At 40.2% G+C, this 16,138-nt stretch overlaps 1 protein-coding gene across 2 annotated transcripts in view; it reads left to right on the top strand.

Annotated features, from left to right (window-relative positions):
- Nucleotides 1-16,138, top strand: part of Crim1 (cysteine rich transmembrane BMP regulator 1) — a 180,224-nt gene that overhangs the window by 133,768 nt on the left and 30,318 nt on the right. For both annotated transcript variants that reach the window (XM_021253715.2, XM_004839289.4), the window contains 4 exons: nt 1,459-1,587; nt 9,703-9,859; nt 12,263-12,384; nt 13,451-13,660. In XM_021253715.2, coding sequence (XP_021109374.1) covers nt 1,459-1,587; nt 9,703-9,859; nt 12,263-12,384; nt 13,451-13,660 — 618 coding nt within the window. The remainder of the gene's footprint in view (nt 1-1,458; nt 1,588-9,702; nt 9,860-12,262; nt 12,385-13,450; nt 13,661-16,138) is intronic.

Genomic DNA, 16,138 nt, shown 5'->3' with positions numbered 1-16,138 from the left:
TTTTGGTTGCTAATTTTGGTCTGTTTTCCACAGTGACAGGAGATGAAATTGGAGAGGACAGTGTGGACTGATGCATAGAGTACTGGACAGGAAGCCAGGAACCACTGTTCTGTTCTCTTCCCAGCCTGCTCCTGGTTGCTATGTAAACTTAGATAAGCCACTTGCCCTCTCTGCACCTCCTATTTTCCATCTGTGAAAACATAGGTACAAACATTCTGTCCTTGGCTGCTTCACAAAGATATTGTGAGAAACAGCGTACTTTGAAGAAGCTTATAGTACCTTTTGGTCAGAAAGATGACAGACACATCAATATGTCATTATCTCTGGTGCCTTTGGAACACTCTTACAGTCTGGCAGTATAAAAGCTGTCCGATATCCGTGCATAACACGCAGGTACCATTAAAAAGGCTATGCCGAAACTAAGAATGGGATTTAGAGCCAGATTGCCTGAGTTCGAATCTTAGGTCCACCACTTGCTACTGTGGTGACCATGGGCATGTCAGTGTATTTGGCTTCCCGAGCATGGGGATGATAATAGCAGTCACCTACTGGAGTATGCAGAAGGTTAAAGCATTTATGAACAGGACAGTAGACATTGTGTAAAACACAGTATGCTTTATGTCGAGCTGTGTAATGACTGTTGTTTCCCAGAGCAGTTCTTCACTCTCAGTGTGGAAGAAAGTTAAAGCAGCCGCTTCGATCTTGGTTTCTTCTATGCCTTTCTTCCCAGCATGCCTGCTTGTTCTTTCTCCTGGGTTCTTGTACTCACCATGCCACTCCCACAAGGTCCTGGACCTGGAGGGTAATCTCTTAGTCACTGCTACCCATCATGTCATCTATCATAGGTAAGGGAGTGTCACATGAAAGATAAAAGAAGTCCAGGTGTTTTAAACTATTCTCAAAAACATCTCTGGTTTATTAATTTGAAAAAATGCTAACAGATCTCAGAAGTACTGCAGAATGCAGCATGAAATCATTGACACTTGGCAGCTGTGTCTTGATAATTATAAAAGATAATTCCCAACACATCAGGAAAAAATACAGAAGAACATTTAACAATTGTAATGGAGTTCATTTTAACCTCTTGTCTGTATTCCATAGTGGTGACCATCAGAAGGATTGTATGAGGCAACCAAAATATACCCAAATTGCTCACACATAAAGAAGCGGAGTGGCCGGGGTACAGCTTGGTGGTGGAACACTTGCCTTGTGTACCTGAGGACCTGTGTTCAACCCCCAGCAACAAAAACAAAAAAGAAGTGGAGTGTTCACATTTTCAAAAATCTGAATACCAATATTTGTTTCAGGGGTAGTGATAAGTATAAAAGTTTAGAATTCGATGAATATTATTCATTAGATTTTTGTAACCTGCTGTAGTATGAGATTTCAGAGATTGAATAGCATTAAGAAGTAATCATGTGTTGCATTGATTTTTTTTTCTCCCTTTTTCATTATTAGAACCAACCTATATCACAATTGATCCACCTGCGTGTGGGGAGTTATCAAACTGCACTCTGACGGAGAAGGACTGCATTTATGATTTCAAACTTGATCACAATGGTTGTCGAACTTGTCAGTGCAAAAACAGTGAGTAGACAGAAGACTGTATTTTTCTGAGACCTAATATGATATTGTCAAATATATTATATGATTGAATATCTTTTTTCACTCTGTTCACACATTCACTTGACAGTGTTTAAAAAAGGGGGAAATTTGTTAAACTTAACACAAACAAATACACAACCATCTGGGGCGGAAGAGCCGCTCCTTCATTCTGGTTTTCATCTTTGCTTCATTGTATTCACATAGTCTTTGCTTTCCTTTGGCTTTGGGGATACAGTCCCAACAGGCTTCAGAGTGCCACTCATTCAGCTCTTTCGACAGCACCCTTGTTGGGGTTACCAGATGACAAAGAAGTCCCTTTCCACATATGGCAGTCATGAGCCTTAGAACAAGCTTCAGGTTGTTGACTCCAGTTCTTCTTCCATGACCATCCCAACCTCTATGAGGGCTCCCAGACATGACCTCTGAAATTAGATGAGTACATTGCATTTCTCCCAGGGTGGGTAGTATATGCCATACAGGCTTAAAACTATTTTGAGTTCCCCCGATTCCTCTACCATAATGAATTTCCTCAGTATCCTTCACCATCCCTCAGGTGGCAGGGTTTCTGGAATTTACTGGGTCTTTTCCATTTTCTGACACACACTGTGTCATTGTCCTTACATAAAATATGGCTCAGAAACAAAATACTCCAAAATTTGGCCTGACCAGTGTAGTGCAATTGTGTGGCCTAAGTTAGCATGAACTCTTTTAATTATACACTGTGGGCTAACGCTGAGTTTATAAGCAGCTAGGATCACTAGGTGCTTTTTATATCCATTGCTGTTAGATTGTTCTCATTTGTTCTGTATTTGAACATTTGCATTTTTTAATCATATAAATTTAGGGGCACATTAGCAAGAAATTATGCTAATAGTTTTAAACCGTTCTCCAACTAGTCGGGATATTTTTTAATTTTGACAGTATGATCTTACTCTCTATGCCTTCCATCATATAGTAAATAAGTGCAATGTATATGTCTTCAGCTAAATCATTGAATTAAACTCTATAAAATCAAGAACAGAGCCCAGTAATGTGACATTGACGATAATCTCTACTCCTTAAGCGGTTCTAGTTAGCTGACAATGTATCATCTCCCTCTCCACAAGAAAGCCTAAGACACGGAGCCTGGTCTCTTGCCTGAAATCAGAATGAATTAATGAATTACATGTGTAGCTTTCCTTTGCTGGAAACCTTACTTTGTAAATAAGCTGAAGCTGGTAGGGAAGGGATTTTTTCTTCCTGAACCTGTGCTGCCTCTTGGTGTTCTGTGCTTTCTTTTCTAATTGTCAAGAATCATATGCATAACACTTCTTTCTGAAGAATACCAGTTTTGAAGAATTCTTAGTTGTTAATGTCAAGCTTCGTTTTCTGTAGTTTTTAGAAATCTGTGTTACTTTGACTTGACATTTGGCCTGTTTTCTAAAATCTCTTTCTGTTCTTTCTGCTGTCTCCCAAACATAGACAGATAGTGGTTCTATAATAAGCAGATTTTCTGTGGGCCTCTGGGTGTAATAATCCTAGACTCAGAGATTTGGGCTTCATGTATAGATGTTCACTTTTTGATTTATCAGTTTTCTTGGGCTTAATATTCCTCTTAAACTTAATTGTTCATCACTCTTGTAAGATATTTTTGATGAAGAAGATACTGAATAGGAGTTGAGTAATTCTATGTTCCCAGTTCCATGTCAGCATCATGTTATCTGAACAGTGGAATTAGTGCTAAAAGAGTTTATGAAACAGTTTTTGTGCTTGCATTGTAATTGCTGCCACCTTTAAATTTTCTGTGAGCCTCCACCCACTGAGGGCTGGCCTGCTTTCTTGCACTGGACTCTTGTCTTTTGTACCTCCCTTTAGAGAGCCAAGTTCACTGGAAGATTCCCTTGGCAGCCACACTTGTTTACTTAAATGACCAGCCTTGTCAGTTTAACACTAAGATAATTGATAATTACATCATGAAGTGTTTATGTTTCAGTCCTTCTGATGCCTCTTCAGCTTCAAGTTGCTTCTTAAACACATGATTATACCTAAATTTTTTCCTAGACATTTTAAAAGTCTAAAAGTACGGATTTCATTATGCCTAGTCATGTCACTCATGTCCTTCACCTGAGTTTTGCTGTTATAAAAGTCTGGCCCCTAATCATGCTTATATAAAATTCCTATCGCTTCATGAGGAACTTTATTGTTAAGTCCAGAGAAGCAATATTCACTCAGTTGTCACTGGAGCGAGTCAGAAGATGTCACTGATCTTTGCTGGTTGAGATGGTTAGGAACACCTTCTCTACCTTGCCTTAGAGTTAGTGTTGATTTCTGACTTTTTAAAATGAACATCCCTGCATACCACCTGCAGCATGGCTCTATGCTCATTCATATTTAGAAAGAAATACATACAGGAGGACATTGCATTCTGTATTAAGGATTTTTTACATGTAAATCTTTATTAACCATTCATTATTTGCATCTTTTACCTAGTTATAGCAATATCTAGTCTTTATTCTTTTTTTCTTCTCTCTTTTCTTTCACCACCTGCTGTGTTCTAGATAATTTATTAGGCATTAAGGCCACAAAGGTTAATAAAAATGCAAGATCTGCTCTAAAAAGAAAATCTCCAGTAGCTAAAACACTAATAAAATAATTACCATGTTAAGCCAAGTACTGTAACTTTTACAAAACTGAATCTTCTGAGAGGAAACATCGGTGCCGTATGAAAACTCAGGCTTTTGCTCACACCAGAGTAAGGAAGTCACCGACCTCCTCAGGTCTGTCCTTGGTGCTCAGCCCTTAGTGCTCCCTGGTCATTGGCTGAGTGAAGGAGCAGGGAACCTTCAGGGTCGAGGATACTGTGGACATCATTCGTGTCTCGTCTACAGTCCCGCTCTGAAGTCTCACCACTCTCGTCATACATCCATCTCATCACACTGAGATGCTTGCCCTGGATTAGTCTTGCCATCTCACTCTCTGTCACCCTGTACTAAAAAATGTAAGCGCTAGTTGCAATTTGTCAGTTTGTCTCCGTCTTACAGAAGTCTAAGCATATGCACTTTGCTCTCACCTTCCCCACTTCTATTAGCCATGCTGATTATTTGACAACTGGAGGCCACACCTTTGGGCCATGGGTCAGATTAAACCCAGTTACTGAGTCCTAGATTGTCAGATTGCTGTGATTTCTCTCAGCTCTCCTCTCAGACTCTGGGACTGCCATATATCCAAGGGATCCAGGCAGTTTGCCTTACTTCTCAGGGCCAATGTGTCTTCATCTGTAGAGGACAGAGACAGAACCCAACAGTTGGGTTATCTTGAGGACCGAGTAAATGAGTTAGTACAACACTGTCTTCATAGCCTGCCGTGTGATGATGACATGCTCTTCTGAGTCAGCCTAAGCTAGCCGACGTGGAAAACCCCCAGCTTCCTCTCCTCCCTGGTCCCACACCTGCCCCAGGTTCTGCCTGTACTCTCTCAACACCTGGACCAACAGCTTTCCTTTTACTTTTTAATTTTAACCCTTCAGTGTTCTCTTTCTCCTTCAGAGTTGTAGGGAAAAGCAAGTTCCTTATAGGAAAGTGAGGCATAGTTCTTTTTGTCATTGCAATTGCTTACTATTTATCTTGGCCAAAATTCTCCTTTGCATTGTTTTTCTGCATCCCATCAAAACCTTTTTAACATCCAGCAGTCCTAAACATTTATACCTAAGGTTTTTCTTAGGATTAGGCCTAGTTCTCATTGCATCAGATTTCCCAAAGGCCAATACCAGATAAATGTTTCTCCTTTTTTATTGATTTGTTTATTGCCTACAATGGGTTGAGCATTATAGGGATACAAAGAAGGTACAAATGTCTTGACCAATATTAGTAATAAGTTGATAATATTGATGATAAGCTAATATGTCATAATGACATTACACCATAATCTTAGGGATATTATGGACAATCACATTAGGATTAAGATAAAAACCCTGTGGAAATATGTCCTTAGATTATGTGGAAAGTATATCACAAAGGATTTTTTTTTCTTTGAACATATTGTAGTTTTGCTTTTAACCTGTAGCAATAGCATTCTTGTAAAACTGCTAAGCAAAGTAATGTATCAAGGGCATATGGAGAATTTATGTCATGTCTGACTCAGTTTCTAAAAGGTATGTTTAGAATAAAGCAAAATATGGTAGAAAATGTTTAGGAAAGTACATTTGCCACAGAAAATTAAAATCATTTAAGCTATTAATATCCTTTTAGTGATGGAAACTGTTAATAACATTACTTTTCAAGCAAAAATGTTTATTACTCTCAGACTGACGTAGTATTCTTCACCTAACAATATAAACTCTGTGTTAAGTGACAACATGTGAATTAAATGGCATCAATCTTCTGGCATCTATTTGTTCACATCTTTAGGTGGATTTAGCTGGGATACTAATAACTTCTCTTCTAGTTTTAACATTCTTTGAGTCTAGAATTATTCACAAACTGTTGCAGACTGGTAAAATTAATGGTAACACGGAGAAAGAAACTTGCATATGTTTCATGAAATACGTACCTCAGTCAACATCCCAAGCAGCTTATGGCATCAAACACAGGGAAGTGGGCTGTTTGTTTCCATTTCATTGTGCTTCTGCAATAAGACCAACAGCTATCAGGGTCAAGATTGAGGCCATTTGCAATGTTGCATTTTTTAAAATTTAATCATCTCAAGAACTTCATTGGCTTCCTTAATCAATAACAGATTAGTGGAAATTGCCAGTCTCCAAGAGTTTGAAGTGCTCTAGCAAAGACGTGTGCAGCACAATTCTAGGAGCCCCCACCTGCCCTATGATGTGCATGAAAGCTACATTGTATTCACTCATAATCCTGTAATGAATGAGGGGCTGGAGATGCAGCTCTGTGGTAGAGTGCTTGTCTAAGGTTTATAAGAGTCTAGATTTGATTCCCAGCCCAGAATACAAAAACAAAACCACGAATGATGTTCCTTCCCAAAACAACAACAAAAAAAACTTTGAACGATGCTCCTTATAGTTGTGCTAAATCTTGGCCCTAGGAGCATGAAAAACTCTTCTTTTCTTCCAGAATGAACAGAAAGCTTACTATGTAGTAGCTATTGACCAGCCATAATGTGCAGGCCTTGTAGTTTGCCATTTTTTTTTTATCACTTTCTCTTGAATGGTAATTTCTCCCCATGGATTATAAAGCATTTTTAGATCACAGTAAAGTCATAACGCTGAAAAAATAGGAACATAAAGCCCGCTTTTTTCCTGCAATTGCTTTGAGTGATGTACTAAAGCTTTCCAAACAAACGTATAACCCCACCCCCACTAAGACCACAGGATTTCTAATCTGCCTATTCTGCTCTTTGAATTTTTACTTTGAGGCTACATTACTTTAAAAAAAAGTCATAATTCATACACGTAAATCTAAGACTACTTTGTAGTCCTTAATGTTTCCTGTTTCTGAACTAGAAGATGGTGCTTTGAGATGTTAAGCAAGTGCTAGTATTTTGAAAAATATTCAGTACTATCAGAGTCGATCTTTTTCTCTGTTAATATGACAGTCCTGATGTGACAGTAGAGGGGCAAGTTGCAAGAACATTAGTTGACGCATTCATTCAACAAATAGTTACTGAACACCCCCTCCGTGCTAAACACCAGCATAGTCCCTGACCTGTCGACCCAGAGAAAATAGGGTCCTGCCCAAGAACTCCCTTGTGTTGGTGAGCAGAATTGAGATAGTCCAGACTAGACCCTGCAGGTGGGTGAATGGTCCCAAATCAGGAAGGTGCCAGGACATTTTGCTTGAGGTGGTGTGGCTAGTATGCTTTCCAATTAATAACATGTATCTTTGTTTAGACATGACAGCCTTGTAGAATTCTCTGGCATCGCAGAGCAGATAGGATAGTCAGCTTTCCATAACTCTAACAAAAATGTTCAGATAATGAACTTATATAGAGGAAAGGTTTATTTCAGTTTATAGTTTAGAGGTTTCCAGAGTTGCGTGGCCCTGTTGCTTTCGGCCCATAGCGAGGCTGTGCATTATGGTGTAAATGCATGGTAGGAGGAGCTGCTCACCTTGTGGCAGCCAAGCCAGGAAGCAAAAGGAAAGAAGAGGCCAGGATTCCAACATACCCTTCCAAGGCATCCCCCAGGGACGTGTCTACAAGGGCGCCCCTCCCAAAGGTTCCACCACCTCTCCATAGCACCAGAGGCTGGCAGCAAAGCCATGGGGAACACTTCCAGAATGAAGCACGGAGACAGGTTAAACACAAACTGAGTTCTTATCAAACAGTTTAAACTCAGATGGTCATACAGCATCTTTTCTTAAGGGTAAGTGAAGAGCATTCTAGAACAAGGTCTGTGGAAAAGCCCTCTTTTACAGGACCAGAAAAACAAAGGCACAAATGTGCTCAGAATCTAAAGGTTCAGGGAATTTAATTCCCAAGAATGCTGACTCTGGGAAGTTCTAGGCATGCTTTTAATTCGTCTGTTTCCTAACAAATCTACTTGGTATCATGACTTAAAAATTCTCATAATAGAAAAAAGAGTTTAGATCTACGTCAGAGAAAGAAATGTAGCTATGAAAGCCTTTCCCCTCTTTCATCATTCTCTTAATAATGAAAGATGAAAAATAATGGCCTTCCTTCCAAGTCATAATTACAAATTTTTAAATGAGCCATTTAGAATTTCTGTCTTAAGGATGCAGATTAGTATTCACTTGCTTCATAGCATGGTACAGGCCCATGAGGTTATACTAAATGTTATGTGTAATGAAAGATTTATGAAAATGACAAAGTAGAATATTATGCCATAAATCACATTTTCCTGTTTAAAAGATAGCAAATTATATATGCAAATATTGCCAGCTAAGATTCACAAAAGATGCTGTCTTAAAATATTTATGTAAAACATAGACCCATTTCACCTATTAATTGTAGTTAAGGTTTAATTTTAAAGTACAAGCTCTGTCTGGGGAGGAGACAAATGTGTTCTGGTTTTCCAAGTGACTTATGCATTATTGCAGTATTTATGCTTAAGAGGTGTCCAAATAAAATAAAAATGCATTTATCATTCCTACAATAATAGTCTCTGCTTCCCATTGTACTAGTCCACGTGGAACAGCATTCCACACTGCCACATTTGCCATCACCTGCTTTACCTTTGATGCTCTTTCCAAATCCTCATTTGATTCACACACGTCTCAATTTGCTTAATTTATATCATCACGCACACTTTCAGTACCTTAACATTTTTATTCCCTATATTTTCTGTTAAGCTCTGTATCCCCTTTTAAAATCATGTTAGAAGGCTTCTCTTAAACTAATATATTCAGTAGTTTCTTTTGACAGTCACCATTGTTTCTATCCTTCCCCCCCACCCTTTTAAAATAATGTAAAATAACTGAGTAACAGAGGATGGTTAGAAATCACTCCAGATTCTGCTAACGGGACAGTTTAAACTTTCAAATGGTTAGTTAGTTAGACATTAATATGAATATTTCAACACATACTTTTTTAGTCAATAAGTATCCAAATGCTTGAATTATTTGTCAACCTTGAAGGGAAAATGACAGCTAAATGGAGCACTGAGTATTTCATTTTCTATCATGTTGTAAGAGATTACTTTTTTAAAAAAAGAAAAGGTAAGAAATCCATTCTGCTACATACAATGTGCAGCATCACATGATACATTTAATACCCATAAAGCACAGCTTCATCTGTAATGGCATGAAATAAAATACATAATGAAATTCAAAGTGTTAAGTTTCTAATGCTCACATTTTAACATAAATGTCATCAGTGGTTTCAAGTGACTATTTAAAAATATATGAAAAATACACAGTTGGTTATTAATTATCAATAGTTAGCAGTCTACTCTTCACTAGAAGCCTACCAGGTTGGATTGGGCTTCAGAAATGCATTTCAAACTAAGGCTTTATTTGGGTGTTACTACAAAACCATGAAATAACTCAACCTTTACTTTTTAATTATGACTGATGCCATTGTCCAGCTGAGAAATTTGAATCTGTGAAAGATCGGAGGGCTCAGGGGAGATTTTGAAGCAGCAATGTGTTCTGGTCTGTTCCTCTTCAAAAGAAATGAGCCATCCGTGTGCCTTCACAGGGGAGGAGCTGTGCTTGAGCCTTAAACAAGGCTGCACCCTGGACTGTCCCTCGGGTTTCCTAACTGATGCCCACAACTGTGAGATCTGTCAGTGTCGCCCGCGGCCCAAGAAGTGCAGGCCCATCGTCTGCGACAAGTACTGTCCGCTAGGATACCTGTACGTATTCCCTAATTTACAAAACCTACCAAGTATGGCTTATTGAAGTGTTCTCACCCATTTTGTTAGTGTTCCGTGTGTTAGTGACTGAATCAGCGGTGTTCTAAGTCCAGAACATCTGTATTGGTTTTGTTAGGTAATTCACAAGGAAGGGATTGTGTCTCCAAAGATAAGAATCAAGTTTTATTTGTTCTCTTTTATGGAGATGAGCCAAATACACTCTGGTCCTGTTGTGTGAGGCTTCCCCATAGCGAGGTCCTGTGGACACTCCTGCGGGGATGGAAATGGACTTATCATGAGGTCCCACTGCTGTTAGTCCTGCAACTTTTTATAGCTGTTGCAGGCACTAGTTCTAATTTAATTGACCTAACTTTAAGATCAGCTGAAGGTCACTCTTGTAAATATCGAACATCCCACCCTCTATACTGTGACCTCTAACTTTGAACATGGTCCACATTTGATAACATTTTTCAAGTCCAAGTAGATAATTTCATGGGGGAAAATAAAGCATATTTATTTCTTTGCTCTGTATTAACATTTACTTCTACCTTTATATCAAGTCGATCCCTTAAAAAATCACCTTAGATTCTATCCCCAGTACCGAAAAAAGAAAAATAACCTTTGAAAACCTTATTCTATCATTTTTTCCTTTACTGTCTTTCATCTCAATCTTTCTGCCTTTCTGATTTTATGTATTTAATGTCAAATTACAAGGGATTTAATCCATCATCATCTTTTGCCCATCTTTCAGTCATCTTATTTTTTTGAAAATTCTAGGTTTGGGAGGGTAGATTTTAATTCTCATTTTAATTGGATAATTAAGATGGGAATACTCTTAAAACTTAAAACATAAATCTTCGTTGTTCTTAGTTCTAAAATATGAATGTGGTACCAATAAAAGTATAATTAGCCCATCACTTTTTGTAATGTAAAGGATCATTACCCTGATGGTAGTAGCTGCAGCCACTTGCTACAGTATTATGACAGTTTAGAATCAAGGCCACATTGAAATCCAGCCCACATCTTGGAGAGAAATCTCTTGGAAGATGATATATTTCACTTTGTATTCCTGGTGGTAAGTACATTCAAGGAGAACCCATTTGACTATTGTGGACTCTTGAGTGTTGAACTGGCTAGAAACTGTTTTTAAGGACAGCCTCTGAAAAAGACATCTTGACCAGATTCCTTATGGGAGTGTTAGGCAGCCATTGGTGCCGCTTGGCTTATCTACTGAGTGAACTTTATATGCTTATGATAGGAATGGATGGATGCATGGATGGATGGACAAACAAGAAGAGCAAACAAAGCCTTGGTAGATCTTGAAAATGATACAGTATATGACATGAGTATGAATAATTCATTTACTGTTTTCATTATGCTGAAATGAGGTCTTCATGTTCAGTACTTCCTTAGCAAAATGTTTGTCACTTAGACAGTTGTCACATATTAAAGGTTTCTCACAGGTCTGTCATCTTTTACAACCCCTTCATTGGTCCTAAATGAGAAAGAACAGGTATTTTCTTTCAGTTGGCTATCACAGCTGGCCGCTTAGTGTTACTTGGGATGAAACACGAAGGCACACATAGAGCAATTCTTCCTCCTCAGAGGAGACCAGTCAGGGCCAACTGTGTTGAGGAGATGGTGGCCTGAGAGTCCTCAGCCCTGCAGCTGTGAGCGTGAGGGAGATGTGGGTGGGCGGGTGGGTGAGCTTCTTTTGGGTCAGTCTCTTTTTTAGGGAAATAAAAAGGATATGGTTTTTCTGAACCTTTACTTATTTAATTCATTTTACATCATCTTCCTGATCAACACAGAATTTGGAAAGAACGTTCCTCCAACATTTTCTTTTATCTCCAACACAGTTAGTTCATATCTCATGGCTGGAGGGTTTAAAAATCCATATTCTTTTCTAATCAGACCTAATGAAATAACTAGTAAATACTGACTGTTGAAGGTTTTTATTCTTTGTGAACATTTATGAAGCCTTCCGAGGTCTATGAGTCCTTAAGTTATATCTTCTATAAGCTTCAGTAGATGTCTCATTAAATTTTTTACTAGAGTCTGGAATTTCTCAGAGAATGTATCTTGTGAGGAACCCTGGTAGTTCAAACAAAAGAAGGACCTTTGTCCCTAATGCTAATCTCCAGTATCTTCAGCTGGAGTTGGACATTCATCTTTTCCTTGGTGACACCGATTTTCCTAATTAAATCAATGGTCATGTCTTGGATGGGCAGTGGCCATAGCTGCACGGAACTAATTACACACCACCCCCAGTAGTTCTGATAGCAGAAGTCAAGTCATTCTGCCTAAGTGGCAATATCCCTTCTTTGACCCTTGGTCTGAAAGCTTGGGCATCATTTGAGACTTTCTGATTTTCTGACCTCTGGCCAAATTTTAATCACCCAGGAAGAATAAGCACGGCTGTGACATCTGTCGCTGTAAGAAGTGTCCAGAGCTCCCATGCAGTAAAATCTGCCCCTTGGGCTTCCAGCAAGACAGTCACGGCTGTCTTATCTGCAGATGCAGAGGTAAGTATGATGGAAACAAAGAATAGAAGGAAGTTTTGTAAATGAAATGGTTTAAGTGATTGCTACCTACTCTGGCACGATGTCACTCTCTGTAGGACCCTCCCATAGGACTACCCTTTCCTTTCATCTTAATGGAATAAAAGCTCAGAACAGAATTTCAAGTAAGCATATGATGGATAAGCACTTTTGCCGAAGTAATGACTTCTTAGCTCTGCAATTCTACTTGTCTCTGGAACGTTAGCCTAAAGCTAAAGTTTATCTCAGCCTCTACAAGGTCTACTTCTGTTCAGGAGTGTTATTGATACAACTGATATAGCAAAGAGTCTCATTTCATTGCCCCCGAGGGTAGCTGTAGGATTTCCAGGAAGCACATGCCATCCCAGAACTAACCCTAGGCATCCCCTCTGCCTGAGACTCTTGCTGCAGGGGCATTCCTGAAGCCATTCACTTTGTACCCAGACTGCATTTTCTGCCCTTATCTCAGCCCCAACCCCACTCATACCTTTCTGGTTTGCTGTAGTTATCACCGTGAGACATAGATTAAGCAATAGAAGATCCCCGAAGTTTGCTCAGTGTTTTCTCCTGGGTTGAACAGTTGCCACCTTAGTGGTGTTTGAAGGGGTTGCAGTTAACAAAAATCTAGTCAACTGGCTCGGCTGTTCTGTGGGATAAAAATCTTTATCAGTTGAGAGGGTCCTGGGATTTCTCCATGGGGTAAAGCTTGTGAAGCGATGATTCTCCATATCAAGCAAACATACATGAGTATGTGACATCCATTATAAAACCAGTGCTTGTTTATTGTGGAAAATATGACAAAATAAAGTGAAAGGAGTAAAAATCAGCAATAATCCTATCAGTAGATGCGAAACGATTTTGCAATCTTTTTTTTTTCATCAAAGCTGAGAGTCTGCTGACTTAAATTCCTTTCCTGAGCATTTCCCGTGTCACTGACCATTCTCTGTAGACATAGCGCTCGGTGGCTGGGTTCCATTCCATGTGAGGACACTACAGGCCATTTCTCCTGTGCTGTAGCTGCTTCTTTACCAGGCTGCCTTTGTCTGTCCAGAGGTCCCTGCTTCAGCCGGGCCACCTGTCCTGTCAGGCACATGTCTGTCCGTGGATGGCCATCATCATAAAACTGAGGAGAGCTGGCATGATGGGTGCCGGGAATGCTACTGTCACAGTGGACGGGAAATGTGTGCCCTGATCACCTGCACGGTGCCTGCCTGTGGCAACCCCACCATCCGTCCTGGACAGTGCTGCCCGTCATGTGCAGGTAAAGAGCTGGCTGCCCTCTTGTGTGCTGCAAATGCCAACAGTGTTCGCCTTTGGGGCCTCCTAGCCCTGTGCCCCTGTGAGAGATGCAGGGTAGCACCTGGGAGGTCTTCCTGTTCCTAACAGCAGCCACAGAATCACCCTGGAACGATAAAGGTTAGCCAGACACCAGAGAAAACGCTAAAGCTCTAGGGACTGTGCTCCTTAGTTTTGAATGGTTTACTCGGTTATATTGATCTTTGAACTGGTTTTTTGTAAAGTTTTCTGGGTATCTGTGCTTAAATCCACCTCTGCGTTTCACTAATGGTGTATTAAGGCTGAATGCCTTAGTTAATTTGAGGCAATTGGTTCTGGTTTTATTTCACAAAAGCTTTTCTAGTAATATTGGAGAGGGAGAGAAGTATTGAAGTCTGTGGTGATTGCTTTTTCTTAAATTAATGCACATGTGGCCGGAGATTTAGCTCAGTGGTTTCGCCACCTGCTGTGCAAGCGCAAGGACCTGAGTTCGATCCCCGGTACCAAAAACAAAAACAAAAAACAAATAAATTAATGCACCTGTGGCACTCTTGCCAAATGAAAAACTGTAAAGTGACCAAGACCTCACCCTCAAGACATGTCACATCATAATGGTAATCAAGGTAAGTTATTAGAAGAATGGGAGCCAGGATTTAGCTCAGTGGTTTCACCGCCTGCTATGCAAACTCAAGGACCCGAGTTTGATCCCCGGTACCAAAAAAAAGAAGAATGGAACAGATCTGTAATTCATGGGGGTTTGAATTGTGATTGTCAGTAGCACTAGTGCCTTTTAGTTAAAAAGCTCTGCACAGTTTTATATCTATGTGCAGGTTATTTTGAGTTAGGGAGAAAATACATTTAGACTGTCTTTCCTTTGGAAAAAAGACAGAAAAATTAACTCTTACCCAAAGTAAAAAAGTCAGCTGGAAGGCCAGGGAGCAGCAGAGTCTCTCAAATATCACATCAGATTTCTTTTTCTTTTTTTTTCTCAGTACCAGGAATCAAACTCAGGACCTTACGCTTGCAAGGCAAGCGTGACGCCAACTATGCTAAATCCCCGGCTCCTGTGTCAGATTTCTCTTAAAGTTTAAATATACTGTTGTGTTTTGGAGTCATGCTTACCTTTCTTCTGGTCAGTCCCTCTGCAGCAGGTGTAGCCAGGAGTCTGAGGCCTGGTCCTTTGCAGTAAGACAGGACTAGCCTGGGAAGGAAAGTGGCTTGTGCTGGCCAGGCTCCACCTGCATTCTCTGCTGTGGAAGGGGACAGGGGAAAAGGACAAGTGAAGTCCCTCTCAGCTCTTAGATTCTGCACACCACAGTAACCATACATGCAGGCTGATGGAATTCCCACACCCTGTAGGGAAGCCGAGGGAGATAACAGTGGAAAGTTTATTCTCTTTCCTCATGGTTCCTTTGTGTGTGCTCTAAATCAAAACTCTTTTTCATGTATTTTGCTAGTTAAACGTCCAAAACCACCATGTCCACCACATTGGAAGGCAAAGCAGCAGTTTAATGATTTAGAACTGTTTTGGGGGAAGGAAAAGTCATTTTCCCCCATAAGACCCATTCTTTAATCACGAGTGTGAGTGTAGAGAGCATGGACGTGCACCTGGCTCTCTGTTAACACATGTCCTCCTCAGTGAGAACGTCCAAGAGTCAGAATGGTAGAAATGCAAAGGCATGACTAAAAACAGACGAGTGACCCAAAAGTAAAAGTCCGTGGAACCAGAAATAAGGAAAATTTTATAAAAACACACAGTTATTAACAAATTATTGTGAGTGTGTGACTGTCTAGTATACATGTAACAAGCACAGTTCTGTAGATGTCTGTGTAGAGGTCTGTTTTTTCCAAAATCTTCACTGTAGTAGATTTTCACATGTGGATTCGTACTATCAGAGACTGGTGCAGCGGTCCTCAACCTTTTTTGGTATCGGGGACCAGTTTCATGGAAGACAATCTTTCCAGCTGCACCTCAGATCATCAGGCCTTAGATTCTCCTGAGGACCTAGGTCCCTCACTTGCACAGTTTGTGGTAGGTTTCAAGCTCCTGTAAGAATCTAACGCTGCTACGGATCAGACAGGAGCAGCTGTAAATACAGAGGAAGCTTCGCTTGCTTGCCCACCGTTCACCCCCTGTTGTGCAACGCGGTTCCTCACAGGTCATAGGCCAGGACTAGTCTAGAGGTATTGAACTCGTGGATTCCAACGTTAAGGAGTATTTTTGCCCCTCTTCCATTCAGAGGCCAGCTGTTGTTGTTGCTGTCCTGCTGCTGCTGTTGTTTGGGGGCAGTTCTGGGATGAGTGAGCAGCTCCTGAACTCTTCTGTTACAGTAGTCACCAGACGATACTGCGTCTTAGTTTTCTCTTTCTCACCCACAACCCTTTTCTCTCCTGTCCATCTCTCCAGCCCCTCTCTTGTGTTTTGGCTGAGAAACATAGGATGGCACAGGAATTAGGAAGATAG

This window comes from Heterocephalus glaber, unplaced genomic scaffold (assembly GCF_053883595.1).
Source record: "Heterocephalus glaber isolate CG9 unplaced genomic scaffold, H.glaber_assembly_v1.0 deba00001457, whole genome shotgun sequence".
NCBI lineage: Eukaryota > Metazoa > Chordata > Mammalia > Rodentia > Bathyergidae > Heterocephalus > Heterocephalus glaber.
The sequence above is the reverse complement of the archived record's forward strand: the minus strand, read 5'-3'. Positions and strand labels throughout refer to the sequence as shown.